Here is a 21761-nt window from a genome sequence, read left to right as displayed (position 1 = left end):
ATAGTGTCATCTGGGCCTACCCTACACAGCATTATACAAGACATGGGTTAAATCAATCATACCTGTATTACTGTTGATACAATGGTTAAAAATAAATGTAAAGACTATTGCAGGGTAATCTTACACTCACTGTTCTGCAATGTAAATGAGTGCAATTCAAATTATTTCTCTACTGAGGGAAGCAACAGGCAGCATATAAATGCAAACAACCTTCATTAGCCACATTGCCATGAGTATATTAATCATGTCAAGGAGCATTGCTGAAGTTTCCTTCAGTGCAATTTAACATACCTTACTTTATTAGGATGCACTTCATTTCACTATGTTTTCTACTCATCATCATTTATGATGACCAATTAAAATGTTTGTGTCTGTCTCTTAAGCAAATTCCTTCTGTAATTCTGGTAGCTGAACTCACCACTCACCCAACACTTGTGTCGTCTCGTTCCATCAGCGTAATGCCTTTCTTCGCCTGGCCTCTGTTAGCATTTTAAAGTGAAAAAGCTTGCTTGGACTGGATAGTTAGGTACAAAACCAGGTGTTTTTACAGTGCAGACAATTAAAAAGAGGGTTGGTTCTTCTCCCACACTGCCCTGTTATACAGCCTTCCTGGTTTTTCCCTTGGAGTGACAAGTGTAACTCTTATAGCCAGAAAAAGCAACAGAGGCCTTGGGCCTTATTCTCAGATTGGGCTCAAAGTCATGTGCAGTTTAAATTTCATTTCCTTTGGTCAACACATGTAATATGTGCAAGTACAGAGTAACTTTACCTTTCTTTTTCCCCTCCAAAGCCTCCATTTCAGACTTCTGTCAAGATGTAACAGGATGTGCCAACACCATATTTTCCTACATTCATAAATAGGCCCAAACCGTTTTTAGTATTCTAAAAATCAAGCGTGAGGGCATGATCTTTCCTTAGCCTTTCACACCGAAATTGTGAGCAGTTCGTGTGACTACACCTGTTATTTCCTTGCTTCATGTACATTAAGATACCTGCAAATTCGCTGGCAGTCCTGGTGACACACAAGTCTCTTGCTGTGGAACTCAGGGCAACCAGAAATGGCTGCGCAACATCAGGGATCCCCACGCTCCGGCTACAAACCCCTTTGTCTGCACATCACCTCAGGCTCCTGGAACTCAAGACACAAGGCAAATTCGTCAGAAGCTGCTGGAACTCCATTGCAGAGCAACGGAATTCAGCTTATTTCCTAAGGAAACACAAGTGTTCTCCTTAACATAACGTTACTTTGACATTATCGTAATGACTACCACAAAAATGCTGATAATTGCAAGGAGGAAGAAAGAAGTCTGAAGACAGTGCTGCCTTTTAGAACAATTATAATTTCATTAAAATAGGAACATAACTTAAAGATAGATTTTATTCTCTTTGATGATTTACTCATGCAAACTGCACAGAGAAGAAAACAGTACAGTTTGTGAAACATGTCCAATGTAAAGACCCCAAATGCTAAGTACAGAAGTAGTGTGACATACGTCTCAAAACGGAATCTGTGGTAGTACGACTAATAACTTTTCACTATTCGCTGAACACAGATTTTAATGGTTCTTTTTCCAGCCCCATTGTTAAAGTCATTAACTGTTTACACATCTCCTATACACTTATGTAGACTTATTTTACAAGCGCGACAGTTTTGTTATAAAAAAACTCCACTTATATAAACATGATTTAAAAGCCTTTGTGTTTAGGAGAGCAAATTATAGTATAATAAATGAGGCCTTATCTAGTCCACCAAAACTACAATGAAAAGTGACTGTATAGTCTTCTTGCAGAATTCACATTTTGTGCCTTTGCAATTAGTTTCCTTCTCACAAGAGGTCCATTTTGTTTCACCACCCTGGAAATGTTCAATAACTGTTACAGCCTTTTACCTTGACATTGGGAAAGTAAGACTTTTAAACACATGAGGTTATCAACTCAACTTTCTTAGTTTTAAAATACAAAATATTTAGAATCCCTATTATTTTCATGCTTAAAGGCCTGCAATGATACATACATGACTTAAATACTTCTTTGTCCAGTTTTCATTATAGTACGGTTGTATATATATTCTAGAAATTATGATTCTCCTGTGGATCAATTACATTTTTAGATTTAAAATGGAATCAAATAGAAAGTTGATGGCACTGACACTTAAAAACACAGAGTATAGTGTGGAGAAGGAAGAGCAAATGAATGACACAACCCATTATAAATGCATTAAATCTTTGTTATATACATAATGGAATCCTGCTTTACTGCCAGTTGCTACTATGCATCTGTTTTTGCTATTATACAAAGTCTTCTGACCTGAAAGCACACATCTACTTTTTTAAAACAACTTAATCTATTGTAAAATATTGTACTGTATTTTGAACATGAGTACAGAATCAAAATAGAATGGCACATTTAAAAAACTCAATATCCTACAGATGATTGGATAATGAGAAAAAGTGTACCTACAATCATCTCATCAGAAACAAACTACATCATGGAATGTTAGTTATCCAAGTTCGCACAGTAAATAACATTTTAAAACTGCAATCACCTATCAGCCAGCATCACATTGAAGGCATCTTTAAACATTCAAGCAAAAGACTGCTGGCATTAACTACTGAACCATTCTCACGCACACACCACACACACCACATTATAATTACATTGTTTCCAAGATATGGTAGATACTGATTTTTTTTTTTTCCACAAGAAAGGTATCAAAATTTTTGCTACTAAAAGATGACAGTGCTTACACAAGAATTAAGTACAAGTTAGCTTGCAAATACAAGACAATGACAAAAAAAAGTCTTGAGTTGTCTGAAGAAGGATTTTAGGCTTTTCTGGCATCCAAAACCACGAGTAAACTCCTTAGTCTGCGACTCAAAAATCCACAAAATATCAACCTACTTTGGAATACTAAGTATCCCATACATGACAATCCTGTATTTTACAATACACTTAACTGGTTTCAGCCTAGCAACAAAGGGTAGTTATAGATACCTATTCTGACTGGAGAAATAAAGCTCTCCTCCCCCCAGAATGAAAGTGTTGGAGGGTGGGAAAAAAACCACCTGACATCAATTTAAAACTTAAAAAAATTCAAATCTATTTAGTAATGATCCTCATCTAGGAAAGGTATGTGCATAAGAGTACTGTATCTCATATACTGTACTGGCCCTATTAAACAAATTAAAACGCCAACCAAAATGCTATACATATAACGACCCAAATGTTTTTCTTCCAATGTTCTTCCTCTCATAATGTGCAAAACAACAAAAAGGCAAAAAGACTAAAAGCAAATTTACTGTTACTGTCTTTCTCTTGCCTAGTGCTTTATGACCTTGCCAACGTTACAAAGTCAATAGGGACTATGCAGAACTTTGGTATAAAAAAGTCACATAATATTACTATCACAGTCTTGGGGATGACCTTTAGTAATTCACCCCAATGTTTGTTGAAATAATACCAAATTAAAAATGAAATAAACCACATTGTACTGTACACACACTTTACACATTAAGCACAAAAAATAACTAGGAAAACTAATATTTTTTTTAAAAAAAAAGTCTTTTGCAAAAAGACTAGAATGGGTGTTCTGTCTCACCTTCAACTGCCAATCGTTAAAGCCAAATTTAAGTTGGATTTTTAAAAATGAATAATTTTAAGCTACAATTTCTCCTAGGTGGAGACTGGTCTTGTCTTGATTTCCCTTTAAAGTCACAAATCTGTATCTAAGAAACTGCTGCAATGCAAGTTTTTAATCAACTTCCAGAAGGCTGGGCCTGGGCGGGAGGCGCCACGACGATCTGGGACAGCACGGGCTCCGAGCTCTGGTCCGCCAGCTGCGTGAGAACCGAGGTGGCCACGGCTTCGGCCTTGGAGGTGGAGCTGACGCCGTTGGACGTGCTGACAGAACTGTGCTGAATCGCTTCCGTGTGGGGACTGCTGGGCACCGATATGTCTTCCGAACTGTCATCTTTATCTGCCGCTGAAGAAGAAGAAAAATTCCTTTATTATTATTATTTTTTTTCCCCCAGAATGCACACCACCATGTCCAAGGTAACAGCAGTCATCCCTTAAGTGATTAAAATTCATGGTGTAACGCAGCACAAATTGCAATGCAATCTTATTTTCATTTTTTAAAGAAAATACTACTTCGTAAACAAAAAATATGGACTGCAGTATCTGTTGGGTATCATACCTAATTCTAATGATGAATGCTCATGTCAATAAGCAATATTCACAGATTAAAAATGCTACCAGATCTCCTAGTGCTATACGAATTTGCTATATATTTTTAACGTATGCTATTTACTGAGTTTGCTTGGTAATCATGTAAGAGTAATTCTACGTTCAGTAACTCATATTTGTGATCAAGAATATGATATCTGAAAAATTATTATTTACACCACTATATTAATTGGACAATACTTCCACAAGTTTTCAACCCATGTTCTTTTAACAGAGTGAAGTTCAGTAACTTCTGTAGCATATAAGCACCTCTCAATAAGATTTAAAATTGTTAAAACTGATTTAAAAAAAAAAAAAAATCTTCAAGAATACTTCAGGTGTTCTCCACAGAACTGAAGTGAATTAGTCACACAGTTGCATTATTTTTTCCTCACAGAGGGTAAACAGATTAAAAAGTAATTATCTTTGTGCAAAACTAGAACTTACAAAATGAGTAGGATTTAAAATGTCTTTCTTGTACAGACATCCTAGTCATGCTAAAATCATCCTTTTTTTCCAGAGCTGCAAAAGTTAGCTAAGGTGTTATGTAAACGCTGTCAAGCAAAAAGCTATGTTAAAGGCTAAAAAAAAAACCTTCATAAACAAACCCCAAAACTGAACAAACAAAAACAAACAAGAAAAATCCATCAAAAATGACAAAAAAGAAAATAAGCCTATTATTTTTCAGTCAAAAGTACGAACACCAAATTTAATTATAACTTTTTTGTACCACTTTGTGCTACTTAGTGCTTTCAAGTATTTTTCACAAGAGTTTTATAAGTCAACTTAAACCCAGTATACAGATGGAACACTGGAAGTCTCTTTTAAAACACTGCTGACTACTGTATAACATAACCATGCAGAAAGATACACACAGACACAGCCAGAAGCAGCAGGAACTACTGCTTGTGACACAGCAATGGAACCAAGCTCGATTTTCTCTAGACTTGTCTTTGCAATCCCTGTCAGATTTGCTTGACCTACAAATTCAACAGCTACCCAGGGGAAGAGAAGTAAGGGGAAGGGATGACACCAACACTAAAAGATGAACATCACTGTGATACCACAGCCTCATCTCCACAGAAAACCAGACTAATAGCCTAAAAAAACCTAAACTAAACTAAATGAACACTAAGTATGAACAAACGATGAAATGAAGATTATGATTGTACTGAGGTTTATATGACATAGTAGCTATGGGTAAGAAAATCCACTAAATTAGCAAGTCAAGTCCCCAACATAAAGATCATTGAAGCAACCCCACGCGTACTAAGAACACACTCCTCTTCAAAGACTGAGAACAACAGTTGTATTATTGGCCGCTTCTGGAAAGAAAGGTAAGGTCAAAAAGGATGGGTAAAGCAAGCAAAACTGCTATACTTCTTTCAAAGAAATACCACCTACATGAATCATTTGGAAGTATCATAATGTTCTTATCCATGAGGCCAACTATTTTACAGACACTGCATTTTTTCAAACCCAGATTTTTCAAGCATTAAAGAGACCATATTGAGCTAGGTATGCTGACAATTGCCACATATCCTAAGGTTACATGGTAACTGTATACAGCAAGATGAAGAAAATTAAAATACTTCTGGAAGTCATTTGTGATCCTTAGTAGGATTTGGCCATTCAAGAGAAAGAACACAAACAAGTGCCAATTCAGTTAACGCTGTTCAACAGGATTTCATGTTTGCTACCCCTCTATCAAGACCTACAAGATCTCAAGTAAAAACAAGAAGGAACACATGCAAACTTTGTTAAAAACAGAAACTCTAGTGCCACTTCCTGAGCAACAATGAATTACTAATCATGAGATTTGCATATTCTTCACCTTGGAATGAAATGGCAGCAAGTGGGACAACCTGTATCGAATACAGTTTCCCTGCTGTAACGCTTGCTCCTCCTCTTTAGAGCTGTTGCTACTCCATGAATCTCAGTCTTCCTATTATGCTTCTTTTGCTGATCCCTGATCTCCCTGTTGGCCAAATCCTCCTTATCCTCAAGAAAAAGGGTTAGTTTCAAATGCTAAAAGTGAGAGATAGAGAGGAAGTAATGTAGATCATTATCTTCCAGGCAGAGAAGGAAAGTCTTCCATTGTTCTGAATCCCTTAACATATATGTTGTCATATTTCTTGTTAACTCAAAAGAAACGTCTGTAGTAGTATCACAGTGGTAAGAACCAGTTACAAGAGTACTTAGGATCCCTGATGTACAACAGAAGTTTCCATATCATTGAGCAGATGAATAAACACACTGTGCTGAAGAGACGAAAGCACAGGATTCAGATATTTTCAGATGCCAGGGGCTAGAGGGGGGAGCCTACAGCAGACAGGGGGTTATAGAAGACACAGACCTAGCACTAGCTTATGGTAATAAATTTGATTAGAAGTGTGAATCCACGCAATAACTCCAAAGTAATATTTAGAAATGAGGTGCCACCCTAAAGATTAGCTGTTTAGATTTCCTTCAAAATACTTCCTTATGTAGACCTAACTTTACAGGAACAGCAGCCAAAAACTGAGCATAGAACTTCATTTGAAGAATTAAAACCAAACAAGAAAAATCTACTCAATGTATGTAGAAGATACTTAAAGTCATTTCATTACAAAGACGACTTGTTTTCTTAAGCCTGAAGACTCGGAATAAAGAACAAAGGCTTTTAGAAGAAGACAGGAAAGTCATATTTAAATTCTGTCACATTTTTTTTTTAGTTTTTTCTGTAGCTGACCAGAGAACTGCCAGGCACAGGACTGTAGTTTCAAGAGTGCACCTGACACATACCAAAATCATAATGTAGCTAACAATGTAGCTTTTTAATGGTTCCCCTGGCTTTTCCTCGAATAACAGAAAATGTACAGTCCGGGTTATAAATGAATCTACAGAAGTAACGTGTGCTGTACATTCAAAGGCTGAGAATTTACAGACCTACATGACATGAACTTTCCTGAAGGCTGCACAGCTCCCAGGCAGGCTGCGTCATGAGGAGCGGGGAGCCATTTGGTAACGGAACACAATGTGTGCTGGACTGAGCTATAGAAAAGATTTTTAAAACATCAAACAAAGCACAGAGGAGACTTTCGAGTGTGCACTAAGGAGTGCCCTTTTAGAGTACCCCACATCACTGAAGGACCTTTGCCTGTCCAGGACAGGCTGTAGGAACATAGTGGTTTGAGAGGTTCACATTATTCAAGGTCTGATAACTGGTTAGTCACCTTCTACCATTTCTTGAAAACTAACTGGAGAAAAAACACACACAACCCCCCCACATTTAATACTACTTACATTGCAGCCTCTATTTATCCTTCTTTATATTCAGTTTTGTGTAAATGTTCTCAAATATTATGATGTCCTTTTGAAAAATATGAAAAAATACTTAAAACACCCTTTTCCATTCCCCCCGCCACAACTCTAATTTTCACAAACACATTTTCTTCTTACAAGTTTTCACCCTTTTCCTGCTCCAAGTCCAGAAAAAGTCTGAAAAAAATATAGTACTGCAGAAGACTTTTAGAAATAATCTGGTATAGAAGAGCTAAAATAAAAAAGAAATGAACAGCATTTATATTTCTTGTATGCACAGCACTTTCCCCCCCGCTTTCCCCAAATGTTTAAAGATGCATTCAGAACCAATAGCATTCTTCTTTGGGAAATAAAGTTTAAAGTAGCTGAAAACTCAAACATGTCAACAGAAATTCATCCACATACTGCCTCAAAGTGCAATAACCATTTTTCTGGTTTCTCTGTCTTGATGACACCCTCTTTTGAAGCAGGCACAAGACTTTTTAAATAAAGCAAATATGATCCCAAGAACAAAGTTAGAAGAAAGGGATATCTGCACTGTCATGCTTTTCGCTTGGCCTGAGACAAAAATGTGGCTGGGAAAATAAAAGATTTTTAAATATATATAAAAGTGCTAAAAATAGCCTGAAAAGCAATAGATTATTTGTGCCTATTTAAGTGCATCGTACATGAAACCCCATTAAGTTGTGTACTTAGCTGTTAAAACATGGTCTGCAGGGTACAAACTCACACTGTCTCAGCAGTGCACAATATTGAGCACCACAGGAGCCCTCGAATCTGGTGTCTTCAATTTCTTCCTCAGAGACAGACTGTTAAACCACTCAATATGTTTTTGAAGCAATTGAACTTGGATTACTTGATGAACATATTATGTTTATTTAAAAATACTTTCTATGAGCACCATTTTCATGAACATATTAACTGAAACCATTTTTTCCTCTCAAGTTGTACTGTGGGAATGTCACTGAGCCAAAATGCTTTCCTAATAATATTCACATGGAGATAATGTGACAAAATCCCTTCAGAGGGTTGGCATTGCAACTCTCATTCATGCTGAACTCTGACTTTCAAGAGACTTTTCAAGAAACTAGATGAACTATGCTTCTAGTCTCGTTGCTTACTATTATTTTCTTTTTTTCTGAAACATAGGATTTTTCCACTGATTAATGTTAGTTCTTATTAATTTTGCATTCTTTAGTAAATTAGGGACGTTATAGTCCTTTTCCGAGAACACAAAATAAGCATTATTAAACAGGTTGTTCATTAATTCTTCAAGAAAGAAATCCTCAGCATGTAATTATTTGCCAGTTTAAGACTTATGTTTAAATATTTTTCATGCCAATTCAGGGACACGCATCCTCCAAACATCAAAATTCAAGAAACCGACAGTGTTTGATTTTTTGTTTTTTGGTTTTGTTGTTGTTGTTGTTGGGTTTGTTTGTTTGTTTTTTGTGTTGTTGTTGTTGTTGTTTTAAAAAAACAAAACCAAAACAACAACCTTGCATACATAATGTTATCCCGTAGTAGTTTCTGTATGAAATTATGTTGTTCTGTCAGATGGAACCCATAATGGCCTCATCCCTGCAGCAATCATTGTTAATATAAATCCCGAACATATTTCTATACTGTTCCAATTTACTCCAAGATGCTATTTTCCGTCTTGTCAAAACAAGTGGAGATCAAAGGACCAAGACTTATAAGCTCAAAACTGACAAAATCAGTATTCTAAATATATATGGCAATAGAGAGTTGCTAAATCTCCTGAATCTTTTAAATTAAAAAATATTGCCCATTCTGATGAAATTGCTTACAATGACTACAAGTAAAGATGGTGGCCATTAAGTTTTATCGCAAGCACCTGAGGATCTGTTTCCATGCAATACAAAATGTTCCTTTATTCCCCTGAATTACTGACACTGGCAAATTAAAATGAAGTGGCTACATATGGCAGAAACAATCTTCACATTTACAAATATCCTGAAATATCACTAAATCATAAAAACGAAAGCTGTGGGTTATATATTATGAATGTTGCCTAATGCATTCCCAGCTCGGTTATTTGTAACAAATTTGTATACAATGGACAAAATTGGCCATTTATTCTCCAGCAGCAGCAGCTGGTTCTGGCACTGTGTATCATATCCAAAAATGAAGTTACAAGTCAGAAAAGCACAATTAACCTTTAAAATGCTGGAAGGATGAAAATCAAATGAGCACCTTTAAGTAAAAATCTGTGTTAGAAAAAGAATGCTACTGGAACTCTCAGTATTCCCTTCAGTTTTAGAACTGCTTTGTAAAATACCCTGTTATAGAGAAGCAGTCGCTTAATGCAGAAATCAAAACAATCTAGACATTGTACAGTAGGAGCCAGCAACCTGCATCTGATTATTTTAACAGCTTGACTGATCCTGCATGTTATGGTAAACGAGGACAGCTGTTATATTACCTCTACTGAAATCGCATTACGATGAAGGAAAAAAACCCACAAGGACCTTTCACTGTACTAGGCTAAGATAAAGTATAAAATATGGTTTCTCATGTGCTCTTAATACTTTCATTATATTTTCCGAAGCAGGCATAGTAACTGATAGTCCTTAAATGCTAATTATCATATGCATTTATTAAATCAACATAAAACCTTTGATGTTAAGCAACACTTCAATTGACAGGACTTAAAATATATTTCTAAATATCACATATTCATTCCTGTCTTCCAATAACCTTCAAGAATTTTTTTTAAAAAAATCCTTTATGTAATATTAGAACGGCACTTCTCAATTTTAATGTTCATTCGGTTCACTTTGGCAGTATTTCATAGATGCAGCCTAAGGCTATAGGTAATGGAACATTACTCACTATGATAGCCAGATTTCTTCTGCATGGCGGTTACAGGGCAATCTTTATGAGCCAGAAGAAGCTGTTTCAGCTGTGCCACTTCATTTCTCAGCAGGGTGACTTCATTCTAAAGGAGAAGAAAGTTATGTACTTTACCAGGCTCAAACTACACACGTTTTGAAGGTAAGTATTAAGTTTTATAGGATTTTAAGTTGTTGCTTTAGGGGTAGATAAAATACAAGAAGTTTCCATTTGGTACATATTGCAAAAACGTATACATCTCTTTTACCTCAGAATACTAAGATATTAGCTGAAATTTGGATAAATTTATTTTATGATTTTCTTAAACTAGGAAATGCTTTTTTGGAAAATACAACATGTTTTTCAGTTTGCAGATGCAGCGTTTACATATAGTCCCATTCACATGATCCGGCTACTGTAAGACTCTTCTTCAAGGTTTTGTAATGAATTCTAATCAGAGTAAATCTACATTTAACTACCCACATTTTAACAGATGCCACAGACAACATTAAAAAAAAAGGCGAAAATAAAAATCTGCCAAAGCAGAATGATTTTTGCCGACTGTGTTTGCACCTGACTTTGAAAAAGAAAATCTCATGTAGTGGAAAATAATTTTGTAAATGTCTGTTGATTTCTATACCAATTTTCTCTTTGTTGACCATGCATAAACATGTTGTATGAAGGAATAACTGATAATAATGACAAAATCCTGAAAGGGCAGCTTATGTCACTAAAGCAGGGTGTAACCCAGGAGGTGGCACTGGCAGAATCTAGCGGCTGGGTTCATTTCCAGGCTGTGCCTTTCCACTGTTGGGTGACCTTGGGCAAGGTCATTTTACTTCTTTGTGCTTCAGTTTCCCCATTTGTACAGTGGAGGCCAGTGACACCTTCCCTGTAAAGCAGTTTGGTATCTACAGATGAGAAGCGCTACGTAAGTGCATTGTATGTGACAATCCAAATTAGGAACGGGACGGCATTTTGATAGATCCATTTGCACTTAAAATAGTAAAAAAATGTTTATGGAACTACAGAATCAAGTTGTCTGTAATGCTCTGCGATAGCCATAGTTTGTCACAATATATGCTTTTCATGGGTTAAATTCTTTTAAATAGAAATCCTTTCCATTGATACTCGAAGCTACTTGAACTATAACAACCTCGGCACATTAGCATTATATACCGCACGCATGACATAATTATTTGTTAAATATATATGTTTATACATTTGAGAGCAAGCTAAAGAAAAAACAAAACACAGGAAAATTGGACTGCAAATAAAATTACGTGGAAAAAAACATAAGAAAGTAAATCTAGTTACTTGCAAGCCAGAAATAAGGCAACGCAGTCAGAGATGAATTATAAGTAAAGGTATTCCAAAATAAGGACAATTTTTAAAAACACAATTTATTAGGTTTAATTACACTAAGTAACATAGTTTATAAATACTGTAGCTACAATACCATAGTTTTAAAAGAAAAGCTCGTCTGTGACCTCTCTATATGAGAGACAAAAAATTTCTAGCCTTTATACTTGCAAAATCCTCTTGAACCATTAAAGACTACTTTTCTATTCATTCATTTTATTGTGCCAAATACCCCTTTTAGAAACTTTTTTTTAGAAATAGGAGCTGAAAGAAAGCCAAAATCTGACTTTATGGATGTTTCTAATGAAAGAAAAATGTGACTGCAAACAAAAAGTTGTAATAAAAAAACCACAAGCAACACAAAGTCTCTACCAGGTGGCATTCCATGTCCTGAAATCTAGGGCTGTTCAGAAATGACACTACTTCTGCCTCCAGCTCCCAGTCTCCTCTTAGCTCACCATGTTATTTACTGAGGAACCACAGCTCTGGATGCCAAGCAGGCAGCTGCACAGAACTGACATAGCTAGGGGAGAAAAGAAAGTGCCGATGTAGTTTTGAGATACTTCTTGATAAGCTACAGACGCAGCAATGTCCAAGAATATGAAACATACTTCTGTAAGTTTAAATGAACGTTGGTAAAATAAGTGATCGAATTAGTAAAAGGTTTTCAAAAATTTTCTACCTTCATCTCCCACATTTTAAGGAAGAATTTTATATGCAAACAGCGCATAAGTATGAAGTCACTGTGTATTAGTGTAAGTAAAACTAATGTTTTTGAAAATTTTTGGAAAAGCAGTTTATAGCTTAATGTCAGTTGTATTATAAATACTAAGAATTTTGCTAACAGAAATAGAGTAAATATGTTACATCAAGCAGACTTGAAAAAAATGCAACAGCATTCCTATACTAAAAAAGTTGAGGTATTATCATCAAATGCATAGCTATTACAGCAATGTTAATAACATGAACGCTGTTTGCCAACAGTACTATACGTAACATACAAATCATTCCTGAGGGTAGAATAGAGTTACACCTGCCAGACACACGGTACGTGTGTCACAGGAAGGCAATAATTTACATATTACCAGTAAGAACTACTTCGAGAACCAGCTCTTATACACATTGCAGTTTTCTTATCACGTATGTGACAATAGCAAGTCTTTCCATCTCATTCAAAATATGTCAATGTGGTGGTCTTTATGGAAAACAGGCTAACAAGAATAAACACATGGAATAAACACTTCAGCCGTTGGCAAGAAGAAAGATTATTTCAAGTTTTTGCACTGGAAAGGTCCTCCTCATTAATGAGATATCAAGTATAGGCATCAACATTTCTTTAAATAAGCATGAAATACACCTCACATGCTGCTGTCGTGGTTTAACCCGAGCTAGCAATACAACCACGATAGCTGCTCACTCACACCCCTCCCCACTCCCCCAAATAGGGGAGAGAATCGAAAGGGAAGGGAGAAACTTAGATTGAGATTACCACAGATTAATAAAATAACAAAATACTAATACACCACTAGTAAATATCTATACAAAATAGAAATAGAATATAAAATAAAAGATACTCAAGGCAATTCCTCGTGAACTCTGTCCCCACTGAGCAGCCAGTCCCAGGAAGCAGCACCTGGTCCCGAACAGCCGATTCCGGAGAGACAAAGGAGAAAAAGGCAGAAAGGCCCAGAGGCCTCTGCAAAACGGCAGGATGGCAAAAAGCCAAACTGAACGTCCCAAACAGAACTCCCCAAAACAGGTCTCTGAGAGCGAAGAGAAGAGCCGGGGAGAGAGACAGATCAGAAGATCCCGACTCTCCTTACATATGCAGCATGACACCAACCGGATGGAATAGTCTTATTGATCAGTCTGGATGTCAGTCAAGCTCTGCCCCATCCATGCCCCCCTTCCTCGCTGCCTCACACCTGTGGCCAGAGCACTCAGAATGGCCTTGGCTCTCAGACCAGAGCAATTAAAAACATTAACTCTGTGCTGGGGTGTTATCTCTTGTTCTCAAACTAAGTCCAAATAATGACCGTCCTAGCTATGAAAAAGAAAGATTTCTACCTGCATGAAGAAAATTAACTCATTTTCAGTCAAACCAGCACAGCTGCCTGGAAGAATTTTTATGTTCCCTTATTTAAAAATGTGCTAACATTAGCAAGCAGATTTCTGGAGGAAAGTATATCTATTTTTACCTGCACTCCATTTTTCAAAATATACTTTGCCTTCTGTATTCTTATGAAGGTACAGCATGCAGTGTATAATATATTCTTCTGTATCTGCCTACTTCTCCCTAGGTCCAAAATGTGTATCTAATAGTGGGACCAGATTATTCCTTAATCAGCAAGGCATGGGACAATATTTGTGAGGTATTATTTACCAAAACGATCACCAGAGACAGGTAGATGTGACTTACAGTGATAGAGGACTGTCTGTAGCTGAGTTAAAACACTGCTAGTCCTCTTTCTTTTTGGATAACTTCAACAAAATACCCGTTTATGGACAAGAACCTTTACTTACGGGTTTTTCTTTCATAATTTAGCCTTCCTGAAGCAGCTTCTGCAGTATTTGTACAAACTGCCACTTGATTGCTGAACCTTTAAAACATGCAATGACCTCATGAGGAAGACAGGCCATTGTTCTACTAATACGCTGCCCTCTACGATTATTAAAGCAACAGGGACCAAATAGAGACCATATCATGAACTCTGGTGTCTGATCCTGCAATATGATGGAGTGACCGCTGGGGACACACTGTCAATACCTCCTCAGGACGTTATACAGCACACCATACCCCGCAGTGCTGTGCAAGGCACAGAGGCAACACAACGTGGTGTATAAAATTTAAGATCAATAAACAAGTCAACATATTAGTAGAAAACACAGTCCACAAAAATCAAACAGTAAATAAACTTTAAAAGGTTGGAAGCAAGAAAAAACCTTATACAGCAGAGCCTATAGCAGACAGCTAACCTAACCTAAATATGTTACTGGCATGATGTAATAGATGGAAATTTTCCCTTAAGCAACAATTTGAAAAATAATGCTTAAAAAGGGAAATTACATTCAAACATTTAAAAGAAGAAAGTAGGCAGAAGTTAATCTGCAAAAAGCTGAAAAGTACTGAACAAAATATACATCAACCGAGTAAACCTCTTCAAAATCTCTATGTACTGTTAGAGAGCTCCAGTCTCAAAAATCTTGACATTGACTTTAGAAGCCTTGAGACAGACATTACAAGAAAGCTACTAACTCCATTGAAAGAAGTCAGAATTGTACTGTGAAGCAATACAGTGTAGCCATTTTGGTACTAAACTACTTTTGGAAATGTGACATCTCAGTAAATTCGGCTGAGCAGGTCACTTAGATATTAAACAAAATATGAACTACTAAACCCTAAGACTCCGTCTATAAAACTGTACTAAGGCAAAACTCCAAACTTAGTAAATTTACTATTAAAGTAAGTAATAATGGGTCATTACTGCCCACTATGCTGATCAGCTGAGTTAGCCTGTCAAGTGAAGAATTATTATGGAAATATAGGATTGGTTAATGTTTCCACATAAACTACAGTTTAATTATTTCTCTGATATTCAATTTTCTTTACAAGTCATTCTGTTCTTCACAGTTAATGGTTTTGCTTTTGGCAAACCATAAGAAAATTCTTTTTCTTGAATTCAGTATTACCAAGTTAACTCTTTGAAATCTGCAAATCTTTTGGTTATGGTACGTAGATTGTTTTTGGTTATAAAAAATGATATGTGTAAGTTAAAGACAGTTCACATAACATCAAAATTACTTTCACTAAGAAAACTGATATATAGCCAATATTTTTTGTTCTTTGTTTTTCTTCCTGTAGTTCTACCTTCACTTCTTTCTTTGATTATTTAAGCTGTAGTGCTACAAACCATTTTGTAATTAATGGATTTACAGTGAGGACTGTGACTGCATTAAAGGAACTTGTTTAAAGACAGAACAGGTATGAGAAGATTATACATTTGCAAGAAATTTAACTAATGCTGGTGCAGTGTCATGATTCTTGGACACAGGTAATGATGCCACGTTGCATGCTTAGGTAAGAATTTCTTAGATTTTACAGTCTGGGATGCTGAGTATTTTTAAAGACATGAACATGAAGATGACCGATACACTGTAGCTTTGATTACATGATAAAAAGTAATCTCAATATGCCCTGCTTTCCTGTTGATCAAGCTGGGACATTTTCTTTATCAAACAGCATGAAAGAAGAGTTTTAATAGGAAGGAAAGTGAACAGCTCTGATGGAAGAACAAGAAATGAAACTTTAAAATATCAAAATACTTTGCACTGCATTTTCTAAACGAATGCATTTAGGAAATGACATCATTTTTTCCTTTCTGTGATTCTCAAAATAAAGCTTTTAGACTTTTTATTTTGAAACAATACTTTGTGCCAATTCTCATGTGCTGCTGGAAAATATTAAGAAAATATGCTTTAACCTTTAATAGTAGTTTAAACAAGAGGGTCATGGATTTTTGTACAGGGGGAAAAGTGTCCACATGACAGCTTTCCAACAACTGATGACCTCAGATGAGGTGTAAAAATGACTGGCAACACACACTGGACTACCCTCTTGCAGTGCACGTCCCTCACTGCAGGACTGACACGGTGGGTGAAATCTGCTCTGCCACTGCCTGTGCTGTACCTGTGTGGGGACAAGAGAGGCCTCAGTCCCAGTGACACCAAGCTGGCACCTTGCATGAGCACTACATTCACTTTAAAGGAAAAAGAAAAGTGAAGTTAAAAAGAAAGAAATTAAACCAAATCCTATTTAAGTAACTCATGCTGTGATACAAATTATTGAGCAAAATGTTTTTAAGGTAAGGCTATTGCTTTGATAATAAGGCTTTATTCCAATACATCTTGTCATCTTTGTTTAGTATCAGTCTGAAAGTTATTTAAAATGGACAAAGGACAAAAGGGCATGATCCTGAAGTTTACACATCTTGAAATCTGAGTATTCTCTTATAATCTTATTTTAACAGTATATGCAATTAATGCTGAATTTTCAATTCTGACCTGAGCCACCAGTTACAAAACCATTTCTATTTCAGATTTCATGCAACATTTAAGTTTCATTGATCCAGGGTCACTGTCTAAGGACTGAAAAACTTATACATTTTTACTTGAAATAAGAAGTATACCTGTAACTGGCCGTTTAGCGAGCTCAGGTCCTCAGCCTTCTTCTCCAATGACTGCACCCAGACTTTCCGTTTCTGTCGGCATCTGGAAGCAGCAGCCCGGTTTCGCTCCAGGAACTTTCTTCTTTTCTCATCAGGGTCTTCATTGGCGGCTCTTCTTCGCCGACCACCTGTATTTGGTGTTTGTGGCGTAGGCTGAGCTGGTGATGCCTGAAAACAGTAAAAAGTGTTAAAGTTATCAGTATAATACTATCAATGACTTCAGCTACAGCACTAGTATAAGTACATGTCACACCTTGAGAAGAGCATTCACAACATTTCTAAACACTTTGTTACATTTCTTCTGTGGAAAGCCATGTCATTTAACTCTACAGCTATGTTTTAAAATATTTCACTGTATTTACACTCCTTACTATGTTGCATTAACATGTAACATTTCAATCATGGCTCTAGCTTTGGTTTAAAATTGCACTATAAGAAGGCACTCACTTCAAAGAGTTAAATTTATATGACATTTACATTTGGCAATTGAATAAAGCCTGGAAGCAATACTTCTTTAGACAGACTCTCAGACATTCTTTCACCAATGCTGATGGCACAAGGTAAACTTTAGGAAATTCTTTCACTCAACATAGCTTTAAAAAGTTATACTCAGCAGGAAGTACATTTTCTAGTTTTGACCCTTCCCACAAACCTAGTCACAACTGAAATACTACACAATTGCTCATGCCCAATATACAGAAGTTGTTTGACAAATGCTGTCAGTGCTGATACTCACTGATCCCTGGATCTCCAGATAGCAATTTCCTACTTGTTGATGCGTTCTCCACCACTGCATCCCAATTTCCCTTATATCCACCCACATATTATGACAAGATCAAAATATTTCAATATTTTAAATTATACATTATACCCCTTTCATAGCTGTATACAGACTCTGGGCAAAGGCCTAATGAATTATGATACAAATACAATGGATCTTAAAATCCTTTCAAGTGATAGGATAAACAGAATATAACTATCTCCATGACATGTTCACTGGTGCACCTGCACATTCAGTCCAGCACAGTAAGGAAGTTTTATTTTTAAATTAAAAACTGCAAACATGTATCAGTTAGCATATTAATTTGGCATAAATTCTAGACAGCTAAGAACAAAAAACCTGGGAACTCAAATCAGACTTCTAGGAATGAAACACTTGCAATTTTTTTTCTTTAAATCCCAGTTATAAAGCAACCACAAAATAACCAAACAGCAAGCTTTTAATCTTGAAAATTCTCCTATGTGGTATTATGAAAATATTCTTTTAAAAAAGCCGGTGTAGTATGGGAGAACAGCAGATCATTTTACAATGGGTAACCTTTTTCCTCTTTTTGCTCCAAAGATATTTGTTTTGATACATTATTTGACTTCACTGGCCCGTTCAAGAATCAGAGGGCTCTCACTGCAGATGCAGGTCATTCTGGTTCTCAGACAAGAATGCAGCTTTTATAAAACTGGTATTATGCTACGAATTCTGAGAATACTCCGAGATTTTTTAAAGCATTCTGAAAACACATTCCAACATGTTTTGTTGTTGGTGGTGTTGGTTTTGTTTGTTTGTTTTGTTTTTAAGCAGAACTGCAGCAATCCTCCAGGATTCACCCATGGAACTATCTCTTTCCTCCAGCAGCCCTCCTGCTTCCAGTTTGACTCAAGAGTTCTTGTCCTTTATTCCCCTGTTTTCACCTATCACATCCCAAAGGGACAGCACACCTTTCCTAAACTCAGAGCCCCCCTTTTGGTACCCAGGATTACACAGGAACTTCATCACGCAGCTGAAACTCTTTTTGGGGCAGCCCAGTACAGACCCTTCAAGCAAATTAATATAGGTGTGATACCCCATGCAGTTATAAAAATTCTTAAGTGTCTATGATCTAAAATATTAAACATGTAATATAAATAAAACATATATATTTGAAAAAAAGAAGTGCTTATATTAACCAGTTGTACAATGTTCAGTTACCACAGAATTTCCTGTTAATGCACTCTGGTAATCAGCAGGACTTAGTTTTAATTTTGAGCAGGTGGACTATACCTATTTTGAAGTTATCATCATGGATAACACATTTTAGAAACACTTAAGAACATGTAAAAACTACAAACATTTTACTGCTATAGAACTAGTGATTCCAAGAGGAGTCTGTAGCTCATGTTACTCAATTTTACAAATCAAGAAAAGACAAGAAAAGGGGTTTTTTTGCATAACAATGAAGGGGCAGGAAGTGCATGTCCACTCAGTTGTCATACCGGTGTTTCAGTTGTTGAAGTTGCAGGTTGCTGTAGTGATTGTGGTCGTGGTTCCTCTGACTGACTCCTGACCAACCCACTTGAATGGCCCTTGGCAGTATCTCCATTTGTTACCTGAGGGTGCTGCTGGGTCAGGGCTGCTTTCAATCTCTGCAAGCAGAACAAAAAAAAAAAAAAAAAAAAAAGAGGGAAAAAAAAGGAAATATTCTATCATGCTAACTTGAGGAGCTGTTAATGATTTATATTAGAAGTTATTTCCATTTTGGAAACAGCAACTCAAAATAGCTGTTTCTTTTTATAGGCTTTAAACAGTGATCTAAGCATATACCTACTAATAGGTGACAATTCTTGCGAGCATGACAATAGCAATGAGGTTCTACATAGGATCTCAGAAAGAGGGATGGTAAGCTGTCTGGAGAGGGAACAGAAAGCCTCCTTCGCGATGAACCGTGCCCACAGAGCGATGACTGGAAGGCCATGAACAAACAGTTGCTGAGGCTGGTATTGCACAAGGCACAGAGCAGAAAGAAAACAACTACACGAGGGAAAAGAGGTAAAACACAGCACACAAACTTCTTTCCATTTTAAAAATTCTGGTGTTCTCTATCCATTTTGAAATAGTTTATTATGACTCCACTTTTTCACAGTCTTTACAAATACTCACCTCTACAATCCGTCCTATGAGTAATTATTATATAAAAGCCAAGGTCTTTGCTGAAACATCTCAGTAATGCACAAAACAACACCACGCTTCAGGTTGTATGTAAAGATCAGCATATAGAAATACGCAAGGTAACTGTAATGACAGGCTATTTTACACTAAAAAATTGCTAAAACGTTTGAAGTTCTTCTTTTATTGCACACAGCCACTACAAACAGTAATTTCAAATTTCAGCTGTATATTATATATTCAAGAATTACTGACAACTTGATAGAGTGTTTTAAAGCATTTATTAACTACTTTTTGAAAATTATTTCACCCAACTTTTGGTGGATTCTAAAATTATAATAGATAATATATTCTGTTTACAACAAATTCTCAATTGGAAGTGATAAAAGGTCATACTAATTTTCAGTAGATACAACTGCTTGTAATTCCAGATAATTTCTTTAAATTCCATTAATACTGTGTAATTTATCAGGAAATTTTCTACGTTAGTTAAGAATTTACCTTACTAGACAAATTGTATTAAGAATGTTTTTCTACTGAGCACTGGCTTTTTAAAGAATCTAATACAAGTTTAAGAAAAGATGAATTGACTTAATACACGACAGTTTGTGAAAGCTCTGGCAACTTGTATCATAATATTTTGCAACATGAACAAAATATTGCCCAAGTACTTGTATTAATAGAATGTCTTAAAAATGCTGGAGCTAGGCTGCATTTGGCCAGCTCAAAATAAGCAGAAGACTCTGCACGTAGATACTCTCTATGAACTGTAGTATCCAATGTCTCTCAATAGTTCAGTCATTGGACTATAAGGACAGCATGATGACAGGCTTCCTGGATCCTATTTTACAATTAGAACAGCAGATTGCAGATCACCTCTGTCAGAACTGCAGAATATCTTCAGGTCTGCAATATGGCAAGTTATCTCAACTACCAGATCGATAGAGTTGGCTGTAGCATCTCACCAGCAGAGATCCTACTTAAGGACTACGAAACGAACAGAGAAACCCCAACGTTCCTCTGCTGCCTTGCTCTTACGGAATATTTAGCCAGTGCCGTCTGTATTAAGTCTCGTCTGCAGTGACTGCTCTAGATTGGATGTAACAGCATGTGTCACTGCAAAATAAGGACCATTAAAGGGTACGTAAAAATTTGGTGTTAACGAAGTTCTGTTCCCCATCTCATTTTTGTATCAACTTTCTAAGTTTCCTGGAATGAAGAATGTGCTTTCAGAGAAGTACACAAGACAAATTTACAGTAATTTCCCCAGTGCTCAGCTCTAACAACAAGAATCTAGGACAGCTGCAGGCAACAGGGCAGGATGACAAGAATTTTTAGGATAACATGCCTTAATTCTTATGTACAGTACTCTGAAAATCCTAAACCCTTCAGTTCGTGTTTTAACTCTTTCTTTACAGCATTAAAACAAACTCAGGAATCAATTTGTACCTTCCTAATTCACCTTGGAAAAACAAATAACAAAAAAAATGTCAATCCCTGCAACCAGCTAAACAAGCGCAGAAAACCCAAGTGTTTTCTAATTGTCTAACTAAAATTACTAGAACCAAACTCTGCGATCTAATTACAGCAATTGAAAGGTCGATAAGATGATTTCAACACCAAGCTCCTTTAAATTCTAACTAATCCAGGTCATTAAATGGTAAAATTTTCTAAGCTACCACCAGGACTACGAGGGAGACACGTCACTTCCAAATCTGGCCATAGGGTCTGACCTACTCCGCTTGTGGCTGCCGAAGTGAATCTTGATGTCAGCATCCTCCACAAAAATACTCCAAACCAGACTCTATGAACTCCTGGAAATGCTTGGTAGTGTTTACCTAAAGTTGGTTACTTAAAGTTTCACTGGCATATCC

The 21761-nt window shown here is 36.4% G+C and overlaps 1 protein-coding gene across 4 annotated transcripts in view; it reads right to left on the bottom strand.

Moving 5' to 3' along the window:
- Positions 1–1332: 1332 nt before the first annotated feature.
- Positions 1333–21761, bottom strand: part of ATF2 (activating transcription factor 2) — a 46664-nt gene continuing 26235 nt past the window's right edge. For 3 of the 4 annotated variants that reach the window (XM_065637742.1, XM_065637743.1, XM_065637745.1), the window contains 4 exons: positions 19218–19367; positions 16932–17138; positions 10384–10489; positions 1334–3982 (listed from right to left, as the gene is read on the bottom strand). In XM_065637742.1, coding sequence (XP_065493814.1) covers positions 3756–3982; positions 10384–10489; positions 16932–17138; positions 19218–19367 — 690 coding nt within the window. In that variant the 3' untranslated portion in view covers positions 1334–3755. Of the gene's footprint in view, positions 3983–10383; positions 10490–16931; positions 17139–19217; positions 19368–21761 lie in introns of all 4 variants that reach the window. The other variant, XM_065637744.1, reaches the window with a different exon arrangement.

This window comes from Caloenas nicobarica, chromosome 6 (genome assembly GCF_036013445.1).
Source record: "Caloenas nicobarica isolate bCalNic1 chromosome 6, bCalNic1.hap1, whole genome shotgun sequence".
NCBI lineage: Eukaryota > Metazoa > Chordata > Aves > Columbiformes > Columbidae > Caloenas > Caloenas nicobarica.
This window is presented reverse-complemented; position numbering and strand designations above follow the sequence as displayed.